Source organism: Miniopterus schreibersii (assembly GCF_964146895.1).
Source record: "Miniopterus schreibersii genome assembly, chromosome: 1".
In the NCBI taxonomy this organism is placed as follows: Eukaryota; Metazoa; Chordata; class Mammalia; order Chiroptera; family Miniopteridae; genus Miniopterus; species Miniopterus schreibersii.
Genome location: NC_138101.1, coordinates 168,690,581 through 168,713,874, shown reverse-complemented (window position 1 = coordinate 168,713,874; position 23,294 = coordinate 168,690,581). Strand labels below are relative to the sequence as shown.

The following is a 23,294-nucleotide window of genomic DNA, read 5'->3' as shown; positions in this document are numbered from 1 at the left end:
ACTCATGGCCCCAAGTGGCAGTGATTATGTCTTTCACCAAGATGAGGAAACAGATTTGTGAGGAGGAAGAGTTCAGTTTCCAACATGCTGAGCTTGGGGTGCCCACTGTACATCACTTGCTGCCTAGCAGGCAATTACGAATCCTTAGGTATGGAGCTTGGGAGAGAAGTCCCTGCTAGAGAGGGAATTTAGGGCAGTCATCAGATGACAGCCTACCAAAATAATCCTTGAAAGTCACTGGTCTAGATAATTTGACCTATAAGCCCACTTTTTTTTTTTTTCCTTCTGTGGTTTAGAGACTTATTCAAACACTAATTACTTTGACATAATCTTATGACCCACCCTATTTACCCCTGAAAAATAAACTGGGAGTGAGCCTATCTAGGTTAAATTCTACCTAGTTCAAATTCTTTCTCAGAGCGTGGCCCAGACACAGTAGGTACGGGAGGAATGCTGGCCATTGCTTTCACTAAAATTCAGAAACATACAAAATTGATTTCCACGTTCAGTAGTACGGTTGTTTCCACTGGTTAGCTGTTGTTGGCGAAGTATTACGAGATTACTATTAAACGTATTTTCTTAGTAGTTCCCACGACGCTGGTTAGGTAGGTACTTCTCCATTTAACAGATGGAGATCAGAGGCCAAGAGAGGTTAGGAATTCGCCCCAAACCACACACACAGCTGTTTGGGTGAGCCAAAATCAGATCTCATTCCAAGACCCAGCCCCCTCGCCAACTTCGTTTGCTGTAGTTTTAGCCAAATTTTAAAGCATCCATAGCGAATTCAAGGAAGCCCTTTATTTTGATCCCAATCCCTTTTCCCTGCCTCCTCGGGGCATCGTATAACTCGTGCTTGCCCGAGTTAGAGGCGTTAACCTGTGGCCTTGGCTCGATCCAGCGCCGAAGCCATTTTGTTTGGCTCTTCGCCCCTCGGACGGACTCACCGGGCTTCCAGACCCGCCGCCCCGCGGCGGCCGGGAAAGGCAACAGCGCCGCCCGCCCGCCGGAGGCTCTCCCGGCGCCTCCCCAGGCCCCTCCCCCTCGCCCAGGATGCATCTGGTTGAAAACAAAATCCCACGTGACTGGCTCTGCTCTCAGGCTATCATGGCGTCTCCCAGTGGGAAGGGAGCCCGGGCGCCGGAGGCTCCTGGCTGCGGGCCCCGGCCGGCCGCCGGGGACCTGGTGGACTCGGTGGACGACGCCGAGGGTCTGTACGTGGCGGTCGAGCGGTGTCCGCTGTGCAACACCACCCGCCGGCGGCTGACCTGCGCCAAGTGCGTCCAGAACGGCGACTTCGTCTACTTCGACGGCCGCGACCGGGAGAGGTACGGCGGCCGCCACGGCCCTATTGTTTCTTCCCCCGGTGTCTCCTCGGCTCCGCGCCCGAGGCTGGAGCCTGAGGCCCAGGTCTGGACCCGGGAATCCCGCGAGAGAAGGGGGACGTCGGAGGGTATCTGCTTTGCTCCCAGGGAGCAGGGTCGGGGTGGGGGTTAGGTGAGGGAAGGTCGCCGTTTCCTCACCCGGGGGGAGTCTGACCCCGCCGTGCTCCTGGGTGCCCGGGAGAATGGGTAGGTGGTGACTCGGGAGAAGTCTCTCCCTGTTGCTGCCTTAGAGATGGATTCTCGGCACTTTGCTGCACCCCCAATCAAGGCTTGGTTTAACCTCTCTCCGAAAACACATTCATTCTCTAGAGGAGAGACCCGAAGGGAATCAAGTAACTGGTTGCGAGGGATTGGAGCCCTGGAAGCCTGTGTCACAGCTGGCCCTTGTTATCAGGCATGCTTACTCTGTGTGAACTGGGACTAGCGAGTTGCTCCCTGATTGTTTTGGATGCTAAAGAGTTTGGGGGTATGTTTTGGCTTTGTTTGAAAATCCAGACAAGGAGCTGTAAGCCCGTAGTTGAAGAGAATTGAAAACAGCTACAAGTCCTTGGTTAAGGTAATTGAAGAATTAGTGTGTTCAGTTCAAGTGTCTCTCCCCTCCCCCCCCCCCACAGTTTTGTTTCAGTAACTTAGTGTCAATAATAGTAAGATAGCTAACTTTTTGATCGCAAAATTTCAGGTATTAATTCACTTACAACTCAATAAGTTATTATCCCCAACTCATTGCTGAGGAAACTGCACGGTAAGGGCCCTCCCCTTGGTCTCATAAATGAGTGTAGGGATCAGAATTAAGATCCAGACATCCTAGACCCACATATCATGCATGCACTTAACAGTAGTTTGCTCAACCTCTAACTTTGGAAATGTTTAGAGTTCCTAGTTTTCCTCTGATCATGAATGGATTTGGGGGGGGGGGTTCTGTCTTGAGGAGATTTTAGAATATAATCTTTTTAGTTCATCGCTGTGTGTGGTTGATGCACTTGATGACTTTAGAAACTGATCTAGTAAGTGATAGCTTTAAAAATTAAAGCAGTTTAATTGTAAGAATACTTGGTATGAGACGGGAATGTGGGAATGATGGAGTTTTTCAAGGGTTCAGTTCTGGATCCTCTATCTGTACGTTTTCCTACTTCTGTTCTCATGATTTAAATACTGTCTGTATGCTGAAGGCTGCCAGGCTTTATCCAAACCAGACCTCTCTCGGGTCCAGAAAACAGCTGCCTGCTCAACATCTATATTTAAATTTGTAATAAGTATCTCTATCTTGGCAAACTGAACTTATTTTCCATCATAAATCTGTTCCTCCCGTGCTTGTGCCAACCCAGTAAATGGTGACCTCATTCTTCTTTGGTACAGGCCAAAAAACTTAGTCTTGCTTGACTCCTCTCTTAATGCTACCTTATCTAGTCCCATCAACAAATTCTATGCACTCTTCAAAAGCTATCCTAAGTCTGACTGTTTCATCACTACCTGGGTTGATCCACCAAACGAATATTGCCTCTTGAGCTTCTGCTTCCACTTTTGCTCCCCTACAGCATTATTTCCATATTGCAACCAGAGTAACACCACTTCTTCATTCCTCTTTGAAATCTTTCAGGGGTTTCCTGAAAGGTTTTGCCAAAAACCAAAACCAAAACAACCCAACACCCTTAATCAGAGTTCTGCATTGCCTGTTCTCTGATCTGTCCTTTTTTCCCTTACCTACTCTGCTATACCAGATTGCTAGGAGCTCTTCAAAAATCTTCCGTGCTGCTTCCTTTGTTTCCTTTAGGCCTCTGCTCATTTACTAGGGAAACTCTTTTTAACCATTAAATTAAAATAGTATCCCCCTTTCCCAGGTTACCTGCTTTATTGTCTTCCATAGCACTTATTGCCATCTAAGGCTTACATATTAATATGTCTAACTGCCCTCCACTCCAAAAATGTAAGCTCTGTGAGGGAAAGACTTTGTTCGTTTTGTACTCTGCTTTATTCTCACATAGTAGATGCTTATAAGATTTGTTGAATGATTGAATGAATCTACTTCTCCTTCCCAAACTTTGTCTGATCCTGAATCATTTCATTTTTATCCGTGGTGGTGATCCCTTTGTTACTAAATCAGAAGCCTGGAAGTTATCCTAGACTTTTCCTTTTTTCTAAATACCATGTATCCAGATCACTGGCAAGTCTGATTTGCTCCAAAATAGATCTTGAATTTGTCTACTTCTATTCCAGATTGCCCTTCCTACTCTCCCTCTGGCCTCCACACAGCAGCCACTGTAGAAAAGTAAATCAGATGTTATTGTTTTGCTTAAACCTTTCTTTTTAAATTTATCTTTATGGTGGAAAGTATTTACAAGATGTCCCTCCCCTTTGCCCCCTCATTGATCCACCCCACCCCCAGGCCTTCCCCATACTATTGTCTATGTCCATGAGTTATGCATAAATGCATATAAGTTCTTTGATTAATCTCTCCCCACCCACTCCCCCACCCCTGCCTTTCATCTGAGATTCATCTGTTCCGTGCTTCTATGTCTCTGTATCTATTTTGTTCATCAGTTTATTTTGTTCATTATATTTCACATATGAGTGAGATCATGTAATACCTGTCTTTCTCTGACTGGCTTAATTCTCTTAGCATAATACTGTACAGTTTCATCCATGCTGTCCCAAAGGGGAAGATATACTTCTTTTTTATAGTTGCATAGTATTCCATGGTGTAAATGGACCACAGCTTTTTCATCTCCTCATCTAATGATGGGCACTTGGGCTGTTTCCAGATCTTAGCTATTGTAAATTGCACTGCTATGAACATAGGGGTGTATAAATTCTTTCTAATTGGTCTTTCAGGTTTCTTAGGATGTATTCTTAGAAGTGGGAGCACTGGGTCAAATGGTAGTTCCATATTTAATTTTTTGAGGAAACTTCATACTGTTTTCCATAGTGGCTGCACCAGTCTCTTAAACCTTTCAGTGACTTTCCACTGTGTTTAAAGTGCAAAAATAATAATCTAATTAATTAAGAAATAAATTCAAGCTCCTTACCGTAGTATATAAAGTCCCATGTGATTTAGCTACTGCTTACCTTTAACTTTGGCTGTAAGGTGGAGTTAAAAATGTAGGCTTTGGATTGATACTGCATTGAATCGAGTCCAAGCTCCACCACTTGCTATGTGATTTTGAAAAAGTTTGTTAATTTGCCTATGCTTGTTTATTTATTTTGGAAATGGTACAGTTTCTAACTTCGTGGGTTTCTGGTAGTGATTACATAAGAGGATGCATGATATCTGGCATATATTAAGCACTCAAAAATAAACTCATGCCATGCATGCTCCCTCATATTCACTGCTCCATAGTCAGGGCCTTCTATCAAGTCCTTAAACACATGAAACTTTTCCACCACTGGGCTTTTTCCCTTGCTCTTCCCTCTGCCTTGAACACTTACCATCTGATTGCATCTTCTTTCTGCCATAACTTAAATGTCACTTCTTTAGCAAGGCCTTTCTTGACCTTCACTAAGGTAGGCTCACACTTCACCCCCTCTTCCCCAGCCCCATTATTTCCTATCACAGTACTGAATCCCTTCTAGTACTGAGCATGATGTGTAATGTTATTTGAGGGAGCTCCAAATTCAGGATGTAGTTCCATGAAGGCATGAATTCCGGTTTTGTTCAATCAGATCAGTGCTTTGCGCAGCAGCAATAGGTAGCACATGGTAGGCATTTAAAAACGGAATTTTTTTGCTAAATCTGAGCATTAAAGTGAATTTTCAGAAGAGGGATGTGTTCTAGTGGTTTTCTTTTTCTGATCAACATAAAAAAAGAGCAAATACCAGAACCATTCAAAACTGAGAAATACAAAAGAAAATTTAGGGTTTGGGAACAGTAAGACTGCCAAATTGGTCTGCTCAGCCAGCTTCATTTCACTTTTCACTGTCCCCTTTGCTGAACTGTGTATTCCCTGAGAAAAGGAGTCTTTTTTAATCATTTCCAGAACAGTGCTGAGTATAGGCCAGGATGAAAGAATCTCTTGAGACCCAGGACCATTGTCCTAATAGCAAAATCATGTTTAATGAGCTCTCACTGGGTGCAGTTACAGAGGAGAAAGGCAGGTCTTTACTCTCAAGGATTTACACTGACTACTAATAAGCCTTAAATTGTGGGGGTCAAAGGTTGGTTGTGAGATAATCTGTCTAGTATTTATCAAAGTTTTGTATTCTGTGTTTTGCTTTTAGACTCTTTGAAAAGCTCCTCACTAACTGTGGGAAATCACTTGGAAATAAAATATGGAGATTTACAGCACAGTTTAAAAACCCTTCTTTAACCTCTTGATTCTTTTCAGTAAATTAGCCAAATGAGCTGTGCCTGCATGGATCTTGAATGTGATAAGGCACATCAAAGTTCTTGTAAATGTATTTTTTTTAGGTTTCATAAATGGACTAGCTAAATATACAGGTTTTCATGGTTTAATAGTTCAAGGAAAATTCGATATTAAAGACTAATATTAGTTAGACAATAATTAGTTCCTTGGACTCCTAAGAAGGGAACATGTGTCTTTATATAATTTTGTGAAAAGCATGAGTTGGCTGATAAGATTGGTTGAAAAATACCTAAACTCACTATTTTTTTGTTGTTCAATGGGAAGACTTCCTTATACCATGGTACCCTCACCAACACGATCCTTTCCTCATCTCCCACTTTGGCCCCAGTCCTAAGACAATACCCATTTTCTTTACTTTTCCATCTGCCTTTTAACTTCTGTGCTTCTTTAAGAGATGAAGAGGAATGATATTAAGCAGCACTCTCAACACAATCTTTGGATCTTGTGCTGGTGAACTTTTTAAAATACAGGTCTTTTAACAGGAACATAATTTTCTGGATTATACATTTATCTGACACCAAAAATAGCACTGTTGCCCAATAGGGAATGACAAATTGAAGTCATCTTTTCAGTCAAAACTGGAAACAAGTCAGTTACTGGTTTATGATAGGTGTAGGAATGGGATGGGGAACATAATCTGAGGATACCAAGAGACTGTGGCACCAGGAAAATTTGTCTTCTGGTTTAGGAACCAGTTATTTTAAAGTGTGGATTAAAAAGGCAGAAAGTACATTTTCAGGAATGATGCAGCATTACCTGCACTGATGAGGTTTAAGGATATATGATTACACTTTTACCAGGAAACAGAAATATGGGCACTAAACAAACTGAAGTGGGATAAAGGATGAGCGAGAAATTTAGACATTACTGAAGATTTCAAGAGGAAGGCACAACCAACATCCAAAAAAATTATCTTTTAGATATTTCTGTTCTCCCTCTAGTATTCTTTCAGTTCTCAGTAACTATAGCCTGTCTATAAAAATCTGTTGTCTTAAGAATTCAGTTCTGGGCCCATGTTTGTATACCCAACTTAGAACAAAAGCTCCACAGGTAGCTGGACTCCCATCTTTAGACAAGAATTAATCAATCTTACTGCTGTTTGATTGTGTCCTTCAGGAAGGGTCTCAGCTCCCATCCTGTGCAGCCTATTAATTGTATAGACGCCTATACTTGTAGATCTGCTAAGAAAATATAACTTTCGTTTTCAGTCAGTATCACTGGCTGCTCTCATCATTACACCTTTTAGAATTTATAAGAGGCTTTCACATTTGTTATCTGCCATTTGTTCCATACCACAGACCTATTTTAAAAGTGAAGAAACAGAAGAGTTTTCCTTACTTATTCCCTGGACTATGCTAAATCTTAAGTTCGCTTCCAGATTAGAACTGTACTTTTATATATATAGTTCAGTTTAATATATTAGTAAGATGAAGTGCTGCATCACTCAATGTAATGAAGAAAAAGGAGATGAGTGTATTATGTGCTGTATGTCAAGTGCCTGTGTCTGATGCTTTCACATTTCTCTTACTTAATCCTGGTAACCGAGGCATATAAGCATTATTCCCATTTGTAAGTGAGGAAACTAAACAATACTTTGTTTCTGTTTTCTACTAAAGACTTAACCTTCATTCCTGCCAGTGGAGTGTGTTTACTATACTTTCTCATATCCTAAATATTCTAACATAAAAGAACCATCCTGACAAGGACCGTATTTCTTCCTTATTGCATTTATCCATAAACATCATACCCTTGTATACCTAAGGAATTTAAGGAAGAAAAATTTGATGGCTAGTAATTCTTACTGTGGTTAGTAGTATCTTAATTCAAGAATTATTTAGTTCTTGAGCGGAGGAAACAACATGGCTGCGTAGGTAACAGCTGCACCCGCCGCCTCCCGCAACCACATCAAAAACACAACTAAAATACAGAACCACCGTCACTCGGAGCCTCCTGAAATCTGACAGAAGCCCCACAACCAGGGAACTGAAGGAGCATTGAGACCATAGGAGGGGGACCGGAGACGCGGGCGGATCAGGGCTGAATCGCAGAGATGTGGCCCCGGGCCCACACCCGGTGCTGCTGTTGAAACTCTCGGCAGCGGAGGTTTCCCAGAGTGAGGGGACCCAGCCCCACATCGGGGGTCCAGCCCAGGGCTCCAGGGCCAGAAGAGACATCCCCACAACTCCGGGCTGTGAAACCAGCGGGGACTGTCCCTGAGGGTGGCGGAGGCTGCGGGAGCCCCAGCAGCTCCTCCTAAAGGGCCCGCGCACGGACTCACTCGGACGCTCCCTCTGAGCCCAGCGCCGGGCAGCGGCCTGAAAGGACCTGGGACACTCGGGGAGGAACTAACCTGCCTGAGATCCGGGCGAGAGGCGGAGGGGCGGCTTCCTCCCAGGCAGAAGGGCTGGCGGAGGCCATGGCTCCTTTGGCGAGTCCTCCCCACACACAGCCGGCAGGCAGGCGCCATGTTTGAATGGCCAGCACCTGACTCTCACCGTTGGCCCCGCCCCGTGATTCCCGGAGGCCCCGCCCTCCCCACCTGCAGCTCATCCAGGCCATTTCCAGGGGCTTTTCTGTGCAAGTGGCCTCTCGAGCCTCATGCTTAGGACTTTCCTAAAATCTCTCAAACAAGCAGCAGCGGGCCCCACACGGCTTGATAAGCAGCCCCAGGCCTGGCACTAGCAGCAGCCTGCATTGGCTCATAGCTTGGCTTCTCCTGGACACCTCCAAGCCCAGCACAAGTAGCAGCCAACTATGCTTTGCTGTGTAGCTCATGCTGGGTGGCCCTGGGCAAGGCACTGGCACAGGCTGACTTTGCACCTCCAGGGAGGCCTCAGAGACAGTGCACCTGGTGGTCAGACTCGACCAGGCTGGATTACAGCCCTACCACATCCACGAGTGACACACTTAAGGGACACACTTGGTGAACACCAAAGCTCCACTGAAGTAAATCCTCCTCCATAGGGGTGTCTCGAGCACAGCAGCTCTTTGGCTGTAGTTGCAGCTGGTCCTCACAGCTGATTGGCCTGGGGGTCAATTCGTCCCAGTGATGCCAATAGCAACCAAGGCTCAACTACAACAGAACAGTGCATACAGCCCACACGGGAGCACCTAGAAGGCCCAGCTCAGGTGACTGGGAAGGTTGAGCCACTGGATCTTACAGGACACCTACTACACAAAGCCACTCTACAAATTCCAGGAGACGTAGCAGCTCTACCTAATACATAGAAACAAACACCAGGAAGCAGCCAAAATGCGGAGGCAAAGAAACATGTCACAAAGGAAAGAACAGAAGAAATCTCTAGAAGAGGAACTAAATGAAATGGATCCAAGCAAGCTAACAGATACAGAGTTCAGAATAATGGTTATAAGGATGCTCAAGGACGTTAGTAAGAGTATGACGAAAATAATTGAGAAAATCGATGCTACACGAACTGAAATGAAGAATAATTTACAGGGAATCAACAGCAGAGGACACTGAGAATCAAATCAGCAATTTGGAACATGAGGAAACAAAAACACCCAACCAGAAAAGCAAAAAGGAAAAAGAATCCAGAAATATGAAGATAGCATAAGGAGCCTCTGGGACAACTTCAAGAGTCCCAACATTCATATTATTGAGGTGCCAGAAGGAGAGGGAAGAGAGCAAGAAATTGAAAACCTATTTGAAAAAATAATTACAGAAAACTTCCCCTACCTGGGGAAAGAAATCGACTTACAAGTCCAGGAAGCACAGAGGGTGCCAAACAAGAGGAACCCAAAGAGGCCCACAGCAAGACACATCATAATTAAAATGCCAAAGGTTAAAGACAATCTTAAAAGCAGCAAGAGAAAATCAGTTAGTTACCTACAAGGGAGCACCCATATGACTATCAGCTGATTTCTCAACAGAAACCTTGCAGGCCAGAAGGGAGTGGCAAGAAATATTCAAAGTGATGTAAAACATGGAACTACAACCAAGATTACTCTACCCAGCAAAGCTATCATTTAGAATTGAAGGTCAAATAAAGAGCTTCTCAGACAAGGAAAAGCTAAAGGAGTTCACCACCACCAAACCAGCACTACAGGAAATGTTGAAGGGTCTTCTTTAAGAAGAAGCTAATGAACAAAAGAATCTGATGAACTAAATAGATCCAGAGACATTGACACATGTAACAGACGATCATACTTCAGAGGGAAGGGGGGTGGAGGCTGTGAAGAGATTAACCAAAGAAGTTATATGCATATATGCATAACCCATGGATACAAACAATGATGGGGTGAAGGCCTGGGGAGGGGGTCAATTGGGGGGGGGGAATGGGACACCTGTAATACTTTCAACAATAAAGATAAATTAAAAAAAAAAAGAATTATTTAGTTCTTTAACTGTCCCCACTTAAATAAGGAGATTGCTGTTTTCTCTTCTCCCAGGAACATCTGTGCTCTCACCTGAGAAGAAGCCTCACTGTCTTAGTTTTATATACAAAATAGTCATTAGCTCTTCCACCACAACCTGGGCCCAAATCAGAGATGCTAAAGTTCCCCACCACTGACCTAAAAACCGTGTGCTAATTTCTCCCTCTTATATTTAAGGAACCCACAAATTGTAATCTGTCTCAAGACTTAAGAACTTTAGATACTTTAAGAGGGTTATGTATATATTTTTATAGTAGATGTGATCCTCAGAAGGGGAACATGAGGAATTTTAATTGTATGATATGTTTTTTTCTGGTTGTGAAAGTGTATATGAATATTGTAGAAAATTGTAAAGTACAGAAATACATGAAGAAGGTGACAGAAGATTTTTTAAAGGCCCTCAATTGCTTTTTGAAAGTTTTGTGGTTTTTTTGGTGTGGGTTCTTTTTTTTTCCTTTCTTATAACATTTGTTGTGTTTCTCAGACCTTTCTATTGCCATAACCCTAGGCATGAAGTAAACATATACCCCTAGGATGAGTGAAAGGACTGGGCAGGCAGGTGGAAGGATTAGAGTTGTTTTGTGAAAGGTTCTGTGCCTGGGACATCTAAGTGCTCAGTAAGTTGTAGATATTATATGATGTTAATTATCACCTAGCACAGATTAAGGTTGATCCCTAATAGAGCGTCTGCCTGGTGCTGTTTTTCTGGTAATATGGGACAGATTTATATGAATGGTTTGACCTGTGTATAGATCTCAGTCACCCGTGATTGTCAATGGCCAAGGCTCACACTCATTAGCAACACACTTCTATCCTTGTTATCCCACTTGGCGTGTTGAAATGCAGGAGAAATTAATTTTTTACCTTGTGAAATAACAGAATTTCCTCTGCCTGTAATGACTTCCTTCCCTTAACAGAGACAGCTCTAGCTCATCCCCAGGTCTTTGCCCTGATAGGCATATCTCCCAGAAAGCTCCCTCTGAAGCCTGAACTGGGTGGTGCGCCGTCTCTTGTAGAACCTGGGTGCTGGGTGACCACTCCTCTCCTCATTCCCATCAGCCTTTGTTGAAGGGAGACTGTTTGAAAGTCAATTTAAGGGGGTTTTTTAACAGGAAAAAATAATTATTTGCAAATGTTTGGAAGAATCTAGGGGTCAATAGTCAATTTAATTAAGGGAGTATTTTTTTTTTAATACATCTTTATTGATTTCAGAGAGAGGAAGGGAGAGGGGGAAAGAGAGAGAAACATCAATGATGAGAGAGTCATTGATCAGCTGCCTCCTGCACGCCCCCGACTGGGGATGAGCCGCAACTCGGGCATATGGCCTGACTGGGAATCGAACCACAATCTCCTGGATCCTAGGTCAATGCTCAACCACTGAGCCATGCCCTGCCAGGCCTAAGGGAGTACTTTTTTAGGGGGGGAGGTCTTGTAAGTGGAGAAATTTGATAAATAATATAGAAGGCCTTTTTAAATTAGGAGAGGCCCAGCCGGGCGTGGCTCAGCGGTTGAGCGTCGACCTAGGATCCAGGAGATCGGGGTTTGATTCCCGGTCAGGGCACATGCCCGGGTTGTGGGCTGCAACCGATCAATGACTCTATCATCATTGATGTTTCTATCTCTGTCTCTTCCTCTCTCTGAAATCAATAAAGATATATTTAAAAATAAATAAATTAGGAGAGAATATAAGAAACAGTGCTGTAAACACCATGGTGCGTGGTATAAGTCCACTGGTAGATTCCTTTCAGGAACAACACAGAAACTAGTCATTAAACAAACAAAAGGTAAATGTACCTGCATAAAAACTGGAAAATTCTGTAGAACAGAAATGTGAGTAGTCAGAAAGCAGGTTGCCAGGGGAGGGGAATTTTTAAGATGTATAAAAGGAAAATGGCTGATTTCCCTAATAACCCTTAAAAAAAACTATAGAAAAATGGATAAAGGACATAGACAAGAATAACAAAAAAGTTAGTGGCTAATTAGATAGGAAAGGGCATTCAACATTTCTAGCAAAATGAATTATGAACTATCTTTGGGGGAAAGGGATGGGAGGCCAGTTGGTTTAGCAAAGACTAGAAAGAAATGTGCAGTGTTTGGGGAGAGTATGAAAAAACAGATTCTGTTACTGGTGGGGTTGTGAATTATATTAAGTGATTCAGAAGAACTTTAAAAATAACTGCCAGAATTTTGCATTTAAATATTTGACCCAGCTATTTATTTTATTAGTAGGAATTTCTCATAGAAAATCTTCAAAGCTTGTAAAGATTTGTGTGCTAGGATTTCATTTATAATATTGATAACAGTGAAAAACTGGAAGCAATGGCATTGTTCAGTAGGAGTTTATATAAATAAATTATATGATGTCTATTTGATGAAATTCTGTGTACCTGTTAAAGAATGAGATAGATTTTATAGGTTCTGACATGGAAAAACATACCAGATATTTTATTTGATAAGCTCAACTTGAAAGTACATAAAATATGATTCCTTCCCCCTTTTTTGTTTTTAATCTTCAAAAAGGATATGCTTATTGATTTTATTTTATTTTTTATTTTATTTTTAAATATATATTGATTTCAGAGAGAGGAAAGGAGAGGGAGAGAGAGAGATAGAAACATCAATGATGAGGAGTCATTGATCAGCTGCAGCCCGCAACCCGGGCATGTGCCCTGACCGGGAATCGAACCCCCGATCTCCTGGATCCTAGGTCGATACTCAACCGCTGAGCCACGCCTGGCGGGCTGCTTATTGATTTTAGAAAATGGAAAGGGGGGGGGAGATATGTGCCCTGACCAGGAATTGAATCTGCAACCTTTTGGTATACAAGACAACACTCTAATCAGTTGAGCCCCACCAGCCAAGGGCCCCTTTTGTGTCATTAAGACTAGTTTGAATATGATGACTATTTCTTAATCTTTCCACTTGTTGGAAACCATATTGAGAAAGCACAGAATTGTGGAGTGAGTTTTTTATTTATTACCGTGAGCAGTGGGCTGGAGAACACAGAGAATGGATGAGTGTGCTGATGAGCAGTTGAAATGCTGACCCAGCCACATTCTTTGATATCATCTGCTGTTTAGATTTGTTAACACCACTTATTTTTAATTTCCTTCATGAAGGATAACATGACTCATGAAGTGTTTGGTACAGCGGGAATTATCTTCTGTTTATTGTTCCTATTGTTATCTGTATATTTGTTTTAAATTTTGTTTCTTTTGTGTGTTTTTTAACAAAACCCAAGAGAATCAACCAGCTCTTATAAAGTTGGGCAGAGTTGTTTATCACCCCAGTTTGTTCTAGTGCAAAGCGAGTGGCATTTTTATGACAGATCTGAAAGGAGAACTTTCATAAGTTTTAAAAGGAAGATTTTATCGTCCCTGTCAGTCCTTTTTTGCAGGATTTGATTAGTCTTATCAGTTTGTCATCTCCCTTAGGTTATAAGAACATGAATCACCACATTGCCTTAGTGAGATAGAAATAAATACCACATTAGTTTCTCATTTTTGATACAAGGAAATGGAAGCATATAACAAATAAGCAATATGTCCAAGAGTACACAGCTCTAATATATCATTAAATTTCTTAATATTGTGGCAGATTCTTTTTCATAAGTTGCAGGCACATAGTAAAAGCCTGATAAGTTAATTGATAAATCTATGGGTTTGTCTACATCCACATTGGTTTCTGAGATTTTTAATACTGCTTCATGCAGTAACCACCAGTAGGCCATTGCAGTGCTACCCATAGAACTTTCTGGCACGATGTTCTGTTTCTACACAGTCTAATATTGTAGTTGCCGGCCATTTGGGACTCTTCAAATGTGGTGAGTGCAACTGAGGAACTGAATTTTTTAAAAATATGTTTTTATTGATTTTAGAAAGAGGAAGGGAGGGTGGGAGAGGGGAGGAGAGAGAGAAACATCAATGTGAGAGTGAAACATCGATCCTACTCCTTGACTGGGGATCGAACCTGCAGCCTGGGTATGTGCCCTGACCAGGAATCGAACTGGAGACCTTTCAGTGCATGGGATGACACTCAACCAACTGAGTCACACCAGCCAGGGCAGGAACTGAATTTTTAATTTTAACTTAGTCATCATATAAGAATAGAATTCTGTCACATATAATACTGCCTGATTTGCTTTTTAAATATATTATGTATTGTACATTTTCAGTGACTATTAAACGGTCATAATTAAACCATTTTATCCCTTCCATTTAGAAGTAGATATCTTTGGGTATGTTTCAAACATGGGGTTATAGAAATAGTGTTTTAGAGAGACTTCTAGATTATTGTAAGGAAGTGGTTTTTAGGGCTGGTACGGTTCTGTTAAATTGTTTTCATTTAGGCTAGAAATTCGGGAGACAGGCTCCATACCATGTTGCATAGCATGTGGCATTACCATTGTTTCTTTGAAAATAGTGAGCCACTGTTAACTCACTTGAAATTCACTTGCACAGTGTTAGTCATGCAATTTAAAAAATCAAATTCTTATTAAGCAACAAGCCATATTTTAGGTGTTCAGTAGCCACGTGTGACTGGTGTTTACCATATTGAACAGCACAGATCTGGAAGATCTTGAGTGACACTGTTAGCCATCTTCAGCTAGCTGACATTATAGAGCATCGTACCAGGAGCTATAGAACACACATTCTTTCAAGTGTACATGGAACTTCCACCACGGCCATAAAGCAGTTTCAAATCAAAAGACTGAAATCTCACTGTATATTCTGTGACTACATCAGAACTAAACAGGGAAATAGTAACAAGTTACCTAGTAAAGCCCATATATCTGAATGTTAAACAATACACTTCTAAATAACTTGTGAATCAAAGAAGGAATCTTAGGGAAAACGAAATTTCAAACTAAATGTTAATGAAAATACACTGCATCAAAATTTTCGATGTAGCTAAAGCAATACTTAGAGGGAGATTTTTACTTTATATGGTTATATTAACAAGGAAAGGGGGCATAAAATCATGATTTGACTTTTCACTATAAGCTGCAAAAAGGGGCAAACTAAACCCCAAATAACATAATAGGACAAAAATAATAATGATAGGAGTAGAAGACTGACAGAAAAAATGAACTGCAATATATCCCTTCCTTTTAATAACTTTTACTAAGTAACTTGTTAACCTGCAATGACTAACAATAAAATCAGTGAGAAAAAAAACTGTACTTTAAAAACTATAAGGAACAAATTGATAGATGAGAACAGGATTAAATTAAGCTTAATAATTAAAATTATTTTTATAACAGAAACCTCACTTTCTTTGAATTCAAATTCACGTTAGTACTCTCATGTGCCTGATAGGAAAATAATTTAACCTAGGGGTGGAAACCTGTAGACATTTTATAAACTCATGAAAGAATTTTGAAGCTGAGAGTTTGAACTTAGTTTTAAAATAACCAAGTGGTGCCCAGCCAGGCATGGCTCAGCGGTTGAGCGTCAGCCTAGGATCCAGGACATCATGGTTCGATTCCCGGGCAGGGCACATGTTCGGGTTGTGGGCTCAGTTCCCCTGTCGGGGGCGTGCAGGAGGCAGCCGATCGATGACTCTCTCATCATTGATGTTTCTCTCTCTCCCTCTCCTTTCCTCTCTCTGAAATCAATAAAGATATATTTTATAAAATAAAATAACCAAGTGGTGAGCAGCTACGTGCATCCCACTGAGACGTTGTATACAGTACTTACTTTTAAGACAGTGTCATTTCCAGATGAATCTGTAGAAGTGATTGGCTCCCAGGAGTTTGTATAATCTGATTGAACTGAAAAAACCAAACATAAATATTTATATAAAACAGTGATTTTTCTTCTTACAGGTTTATAGACAAGAAGGAACGGTTAAGCCAACTTAAGAGCAAACAAGAAGAATTTCAGAAAGAGTGAGTTTTCATTTTGCTTTTTAATTTGTGGGGGTTATCTAGTCACCATGTGGTTTAATTCAATGCTGCTGTGGTATACAGATAGGGATTGCTAATTTACTAAATTTAGGATACAGTCTGAAAGTATGGAAGAGCAGTGCATCTTGGAGAAGCAACATAGGAGATCTATCAAGTTTCTAGAAAATATTGGGATCAGACCCAGTTCCTGTACATAGTAGGCAGTCAGTGACAGGATTAATGAATCAAGCCCCCAGCCCTGATCATTAATATGTGGCAAATGGGTCCCGGACAGTAGGCATATTGGTCTTAAGTTAGTGATGGTAGCACCTATAGTATGTTACTGCTTCCATTTACCTTTCTTCTTTATCAGTGTTTTTGCAAAGTGTGATCTACAGATCATCAATATCAGAATTCATTAATTGAGGTAATGGTTAAAAATACAGATTCTTAAAATCCTGTCCTCAGATTTCTGATTTAGTAGGTCAGGGGGAGCCCTGGGAATCTGAGTTATTAACTTGAGCACCTCTGATGTATCTCTCTCACTCTGGATTTAAGAATTTTCCTGTAGAACCTTCTCTCTCAAACTGACCCAGTCACTGTTCTGGAGACACACCCTGAGCCTGATAAACACATTGCTAAGTAGATTAAATATTCTGAGGTTCGTTGCATTAGAGGAACCTGCTTGGATTAATTTAACTCAGTTATTTCCCTAATTTATTCAATCACAGAAACATTTATTCATTCATTCATTCATTTATTTTAATCCTCACCCAAGGACATGCCTAATGATTTATTTTTTTTTTAAGAAAGGGGGGTAGGGGAAGAGAGAGAGAGAAAGAAACATCGATGTGAGAAACATCAATCCATTGCTTTCTCTCACGTGCCCCGACCAGGGATCAAATACAAAGGTATGTGCCGTGACCAGGAATTGAACCCACAACCTTTTGGTGTATGGGACAACACCCCAGCCAAATGAGCCACACCGGCCAGGGCAGAAACTTTTATTTCTACAGAACACTTCATAAAACAAATACTTGCACATACTGGCTTGTGCCTCCTCTTTGGGTGATGATCTTAGCATTTTCAGTCATGAATTCTCATAACTATCATTAATTATGACCGATAATTAATTATTACTGAAGACAAAGGCTCTGGCTGTTGTGGAAGTTTATTATGAACGCTTATGGAAAGGCTCTGAGTTGTGTTAGAAGTGCAAAGGGAAGGAGATGAGAAAAGTTGCAGAGAACAGAATTTGGAGAACACTGTTTTAAATGCCTCAGTCCCACTTTGCTGTTTCTAGCCATTTATAAGAACTTGTTTTAAAAAGTTGTTGATTTTACATTTTGAGCTTCAGAAAATTTAATTATTTTAAGAGCTTATTCTGTCTCTTCTCCATACAGGGTATTAAAAGCTATGGAAGGAAAATGGATAACAGATCAGTTGGTAAGCTTTAAGAACTATTTAAATAATATTGTTTGTACTTGAGGTTACATGTTAAGTTGGTAGAGCTTAAAAAAATGTTTTTGCTCATTTTTGGAAGTCCTCCCTATGAATATATTTGTAGTGTGGGCTTCTCAAATATTTTATCTAGATACCAAAAACTGGGTATTGACAGTTAATTAGGGAGCTGTCATAAAGGTTAGTTATGAAGTCTGGTATTGACATAGAAATATAAGAACAATGGGCTATCCTTTTAGAGAAAACTTACTCATCATAAACACACACACATACTTTAGATGGAGTAATGATGAAAAGTGAAAAGTGAACGAAAAAGAAAATGAGAATAGGGGGAAGTGTTTTTTGTTCATTTTTTAAATGCACATGTGGTATATCTGGCAATTTTCCTCTTAAGGAAATACACATGAATGCAGACTTATGGATAAAGAACTGATTGCAGCACTAATAGTAAAGTTAATATATAAATAAACTAAATGCTAATTAGTCGGGATGCAATAAATACGATATTGTGTAGCTGTTAAAAAGAATTTGGTCAATCTACATGTTTTGAAACAGAGTGATGTCCGGCATATATTTCTTAATGAAAAATCAAAAAGTGTAGGCTAGAGTTAAGTATGGTTCAGTTTCTGTGTGTGCTTTAAACAGAAATATACTCTAAAAAGTCTGAAAAGATGCACATCAAACTTGAATTGAGATTACCCCCGAGGAATGGGAAGGGGAGTCAGGCTAACAATTACGTTCTCTTTTCTCATCTTCGATGTGTAATTTTTTTCACAATAATAAGCATCATTCATAGTTTTTAAATAATTTAAAGAACATTTGTAATGTAGGTAAATTCTATTCATGCTTTGAATGTTATAGAAACAAAATATGCTGTAGAGAAAAAGATTATAAAAGGCCATTTATAAAGAATCCCATCCCAATTTTTCTGCATTCCCTGTACTGTTTTCTAATGTTTCGATCAAAAATTTCAATATTGATTCTTAAAGACTTTTAAAACTGAAGACATCTCGTTGCCCCTTCTGAATCCACCCGTCCCCACAAACCTGTTTTCAGATGTCTCTCACTCCATTGGCAAGGTTAGCATGTTGCCCACCAGAACATCCTTGTAACCTACTTCGTATTATTATACTACCAAACACTACCAACATTTGAATGCTGTTTTAAGCTTTTAATTAGTCACATTTATGGGGGCATTATGGAATAACTATATTTTTAAACTGACTACTAGGTCGAGTTTTTACTGATCCTTCATTCTCCTTGGGGGAAGCAATACCTAAATCCTGGTAATGTAAAGAGGAAATTTCATGTTTCATATCATTGAGGCTTTTCAAGAAATCTTCTATTAGTTATATACTTTTCAAAAAATTTCTATTTTTAGCCCGGCCGGGCGTGGCTCAGCAGTTGAGCGTCGACCTGGGATCCAGGCGATCGGGGTTTGATTCCCGGTCAGGGCACATGCCCGGGTTGCGGGCACAGTCAATGACTCTCTCATCATTGATGCTTCTCTCTCTCTCTCTCTCTCTCCCTCTCCTTTCCTCTCTCTGAAATCAATAAAGATATATTTAAAAAAAAAAAATTTCTATTTTTATCACAGTTTAATTATTTTGAAAATAATGTATGTTTATTGTATCAGTGAGATAATACAGTGATGTCAGTGGACTCCTCTATAACTAGCACTAAGAGTTTAGGGCAGGACATCAATAGAACTTTCTGTGGTGACCCAAATGTTCTGTACCTACACAGACCAGTATGGTAGCCATTAGCTACATGTGTTGAGCATGTGACATATGGGTAGTGTGAGTAAGGAACTGAATTTTTTATTTTATGTAATTATAATTGACTTAAATAGCCGTGTGTGACCAGTAGCTATATATTGGACAGAGCATATTAAGAGAGTATCCTTCCACACTCTTCCCTGTGAATTTCTCTCTCTTAATTTTCTAGCAGCTTCTGCAATGAAACAGAATAACACTATTTTTTTTCTTCTTGGTAATTTACCATAGTTACAAAAGCTATAGTAAATATCATGGTCTTCATTATGTTTTCTAAGATATACCTAAAAAATAGTGATACCAGGTAGATAATCATATTAATTATGAGACCAACATTTCTGATATTTATTGCATACTTTTTAAGAGATGGAAAATAATGTCCTGCAAGATGAGGATTGAACAGTTGAAACAAACAATATGTAAAGGAAATGAAGAAATGAAGAAAAGTAAGTAATTTGACCCCCTCCCTCCAGCCCTAATAAAGAGCTCATGTGGAATTTCATGGGATTAATAAACTAGAGAGACAGAGAAAAAGAGAGGAGGGGTGGTGGGGCAACAGCAACCTGGAAGGTTTACTGCTTGCCTTCCTCTCCTTATGAAACCTTTGGGTAGGAGTTCTTATATAAAGCCCTTTAAATAACCTGCTACCTGCCCTGGCCAGTTTGGCTCAGTGATTAGAGCTTCGAGCCGTGGACTGAAGGGTCCCGGGTTCAATTCCGGCCAAGGGCGTGGGCCTCGGTTGCAGGCTCATCCCTGGTTCTGGTCAGAGTGTGCAGGAGGCATCCAGTTGATGTCTCTCTCTCACATTGGTGTTTCCTTCCCTCCCTCCCTCCCTCCCTCCCTCCCTCCCTCCCTCCCTCCCTCTCTCTCTGAAAAACAAGGGAAAAAATATTCTTGGATGAGGATTAAAATAAATAACCTGCTACCTTTCTTACTTTAAAAAGTTAAGGAAGTATGTTCGCCTTTGCTAATTGGTGACTCAGCCTAACTTGGTACCCATTTATAGTTATTAGTTCCCACCAGAGGCACAGAGTACTATTTTTCTTCTTCTATAGTGTGTCTATATATTTTAATCTGTATTTTTATTGATACTCTATCAGAGGTAATTATCAAAATTTAAGAGAGTCCTCTTAGAAATACTGCATCCTTGGAAATATTTTGTGTATTTCTGAAGATCAGTGTTTAAAGTTTAGAATAAGTCACTGTCGTACCTTGTGAATCCCTTCTCTAGTCATTGCTTTCAGAAGCAGAATCTTGTAGTGGTTCGCAGGGTGCAAAAGCTTCCTTTGAAGGTTTGTCCTCGTAAAGTTCTCATGTGGAGTTTCACATGCTTAATATGCTAGAGAAGCAGGGCGGCATGATGAAGGGGGCTCGGGACCACGCCCGCTGGGCTTTGCATGCATCTCCAAAGCCTCTGGTCCAGCCGCAGCTTAGGGGTTCATCGCTTACCCTTGGTGCACCCTCTCTCCCCATCCTGCCTTGATGTTCACACCAGGGGGTTGCTGCCAGGCATCTGAGAACCTCCTGAAATTGCTGAATTTACTGAGCTTGTGCATTTCTCTGATGAACAAGTTGAAAACTTTAATCAGTTCTAATAGATTCCTTACACCAAAATACAAAAGCAACAATCATGGAAAATAAAAGACATGGTTCTAAAGTAGTGGAGTGGACCTGAAACAGTGGTTTCCATCCCTAGCAGAGTGACCTGGTAACCTTTAAAACCTAGAGAGACAATCTGGGACCCACCCTGGATTGAGGAAATTACAGTCTTGTGCATGGGGCCTGGGTCAGTGGTTCTTAAACTGTCTGTAGTAAAAGACCAGCCTTTTCTCTTTGATTTCCAGTCTGTCATAAACCGATACCAATACTTTTAAAAAGCACAATAAAATAAATTACTAGAAGAATGATCACACACTTGAATGTTATGGCAGTGTCAGATTGCCACGTCAAAGAAAAAACGTTCTATACGTAGTCTGTGTTTCTGTACTTATCTTGTCTGATTGGTAAAATCAGACGAGATCCATAGGCCCCACTTTGAGTGCACTACTCTGAGTGGCTCGGATGGCCTGCTGGGCTCAGGAACCCTGCTCTTTAGAACATAAATGCAGGCTGGTTGCCATGCTCACAACCTTTTGCAAACAGTTTTAAGGGAGTTAATAGATTCCAGGAACTATTTGTAGAGATAATTGTTGAGTGTGATTTATTTTAGATTCTGAAGGTCTTCTCAAAACCAAGGAAAAGAACCAAAAGCTTTATACTCGAGCACAACGGCATCAAGAGAAAAAGGAGAAGATTCAGAGGCACAATCGAAAACTTGGTGACCTAGTAGAAAAAAAGACCATCGACTTAAAAAGTCATTATGAGCGCCTGGCAAATCTTCGGCGATCGCATATATTAGAGCTCACGTCTGTCATTTTTCCAATCGAGGAAGTAAAGACTGGTGCGAGGTATAGTAACCAAGTCTTTTGACTCTAGAATAATTCAGGTTCCAAAGACCAAGTACTTTTCAAGTGTGTCATCACCTTATTTATTTGACCTCATTCTAGGGCCATTGGTTTTCCTGGTAATTAAACTGAATGAAGTCTTATCTGCTTGAGCAAACACTGCACACTGCATGAAGTTGGGGAGGCAGCCAAGGTAAAGGGCGGTGGCCCTCAGAGCAGTGGGGCCCTAACTTGTGTGCTCTGTCAGCTTCCCGATGAGGTGCTGACTCACTCCTGATCAAAGCCATGTGATGGCTGATGTTGGCTGCAATCCCAGTTGGGTTGTTTATTGGTTAAGTGCTGTGAGGCAGGTTCTCGAACCTTGAAGTCTTATTTCTTTGTGTTATACAGGGATAATAAATGCCCACTTTAGATGGAAATCATGAACTGAAATGGGAGAAAGCGCCTGGTGCTTGGTGTTTCTTACTTGGTAGCAGCATTTTACTGGTGACTAGCTGCTGTCGAGCACCAGCTATCCTAAGTCTGCTCTTAAGCAGTAGTACATGGATACCCTCATGAATCAAAGACAGCTGGCCAGGCCAAAGGGAACAAAAAAGCTGACAAAACAGAAGCATTATGCCATATGAAATTCTCATGGGCTGTGCCTGCCGTGGCAGTGTGAGAATGGCAGTGTGAGAAAGGCCACAAATTCCTTTTTGGAGGTATCTCTGAACTCACAGACTAGACACTATGAGCAAGGCTCACGCTCCCAAGTTAAAAAAATTTACAGACTAGAAGTTATCGTTGAAATTAAATGGTGGCATCATGTCCAAGGAATATTGGAGGATTTGATCCCTTTATGAATCTTGTGATAGATGCATGCATGGAGATGACAACTAGCAGGCAGCAGACAATATTGGAATGGGGGTAATATGAGGAAATAGTATCATCTTGTCAGAAGCCTTAGAATGAATATAAAAATGGCTGTGTTCACCAGAGAAATCAGCTGCTTCCACAGTCCCCTCTCCACCTGTTTTACTACAATATCAAAATCAGTTCATCTACATTTAAACATTGAACTTTTGTTAAATAAACTTTCGTATTGGTCAAAAAAAAATTCTCCGAGCCAAGATACCAGTGTTAAGCACACTCCAATAGACAAAGACTAAGATGACGCTTGCAGGTTTTAGGTCACCTAGGAGACTAACAACTGCACACAAGAGTTGCAGAAGAGAAAACATGGAGAAAAACTTTCTCCTTTCTACCTGTGCTGTTCTAATTTTTTATATTAGTATATATTATTATATACCATTACTTTTTTTAAGCTGATGATGTGGAAGTTATCCCTGTAATTAAATTTCTTGTTCACATTTCTCAAACTTGATTGAATGGGAGGAGGAAGCAGCAGCACAGCTTGGAACTGGCCATGGTCTCCTCACCCCAGGCTTATCTGTGACAGTAGGAGTTACGCTGTGCATGTGGCAGAAGGAAAAAGGGTCGAGAACCACTGGCCAAGAGAACAGAATCTAAACTCAGTGCAGCGCAGAAGGCCCTTCCTAGTCTCCCATTTCCTGCCCACTTTTCCAACATTGTCTTCCAGCACTTCCTTTGTG

At 41.0% G+C, this 23,294-nt stretch overlaps 1 protein-coding gene across 1 annotated transcript in view; it reads left to right on the top strand.

Moving 5' to 3' along the window:
* The first annotated feature begins 1,088 nt into the window (after positions 1 to 1,088).
* Positions 1,089 to 23,294, top strand: part of ATG14 (autophagy related 14) — a 34,744-nt gene continuing 12,538 nt past the window's right edge. Inside the window, exons 1-5 of the mRNA XM_081124263.1 lie at positions 1,089 to 1,325; positions 15,963 to 16,025; positions 17,426 to 17,468; positions 19,623 to 19,704; positions 21,468 to 21,705. Of these exons, the coding sequence (XP_080980389.1) occupies positions 1,105 to 1,325; positions 15,963 to 16,025; positions 17,426 to 17,468; positions 19,623 to 19,704; positions 21,468 to 21,705 (647 nt within the window). The 5' untranslated portion in view covers positions 1,089 to 1,104. The remainder of the gene's footprint in view (positions 1,326 to 15,962; positions 16,026 to 17,425; positions 17,469 to 19,622; positions 19,705 to 21,467; positions 21,706 to 23,294) is intronic.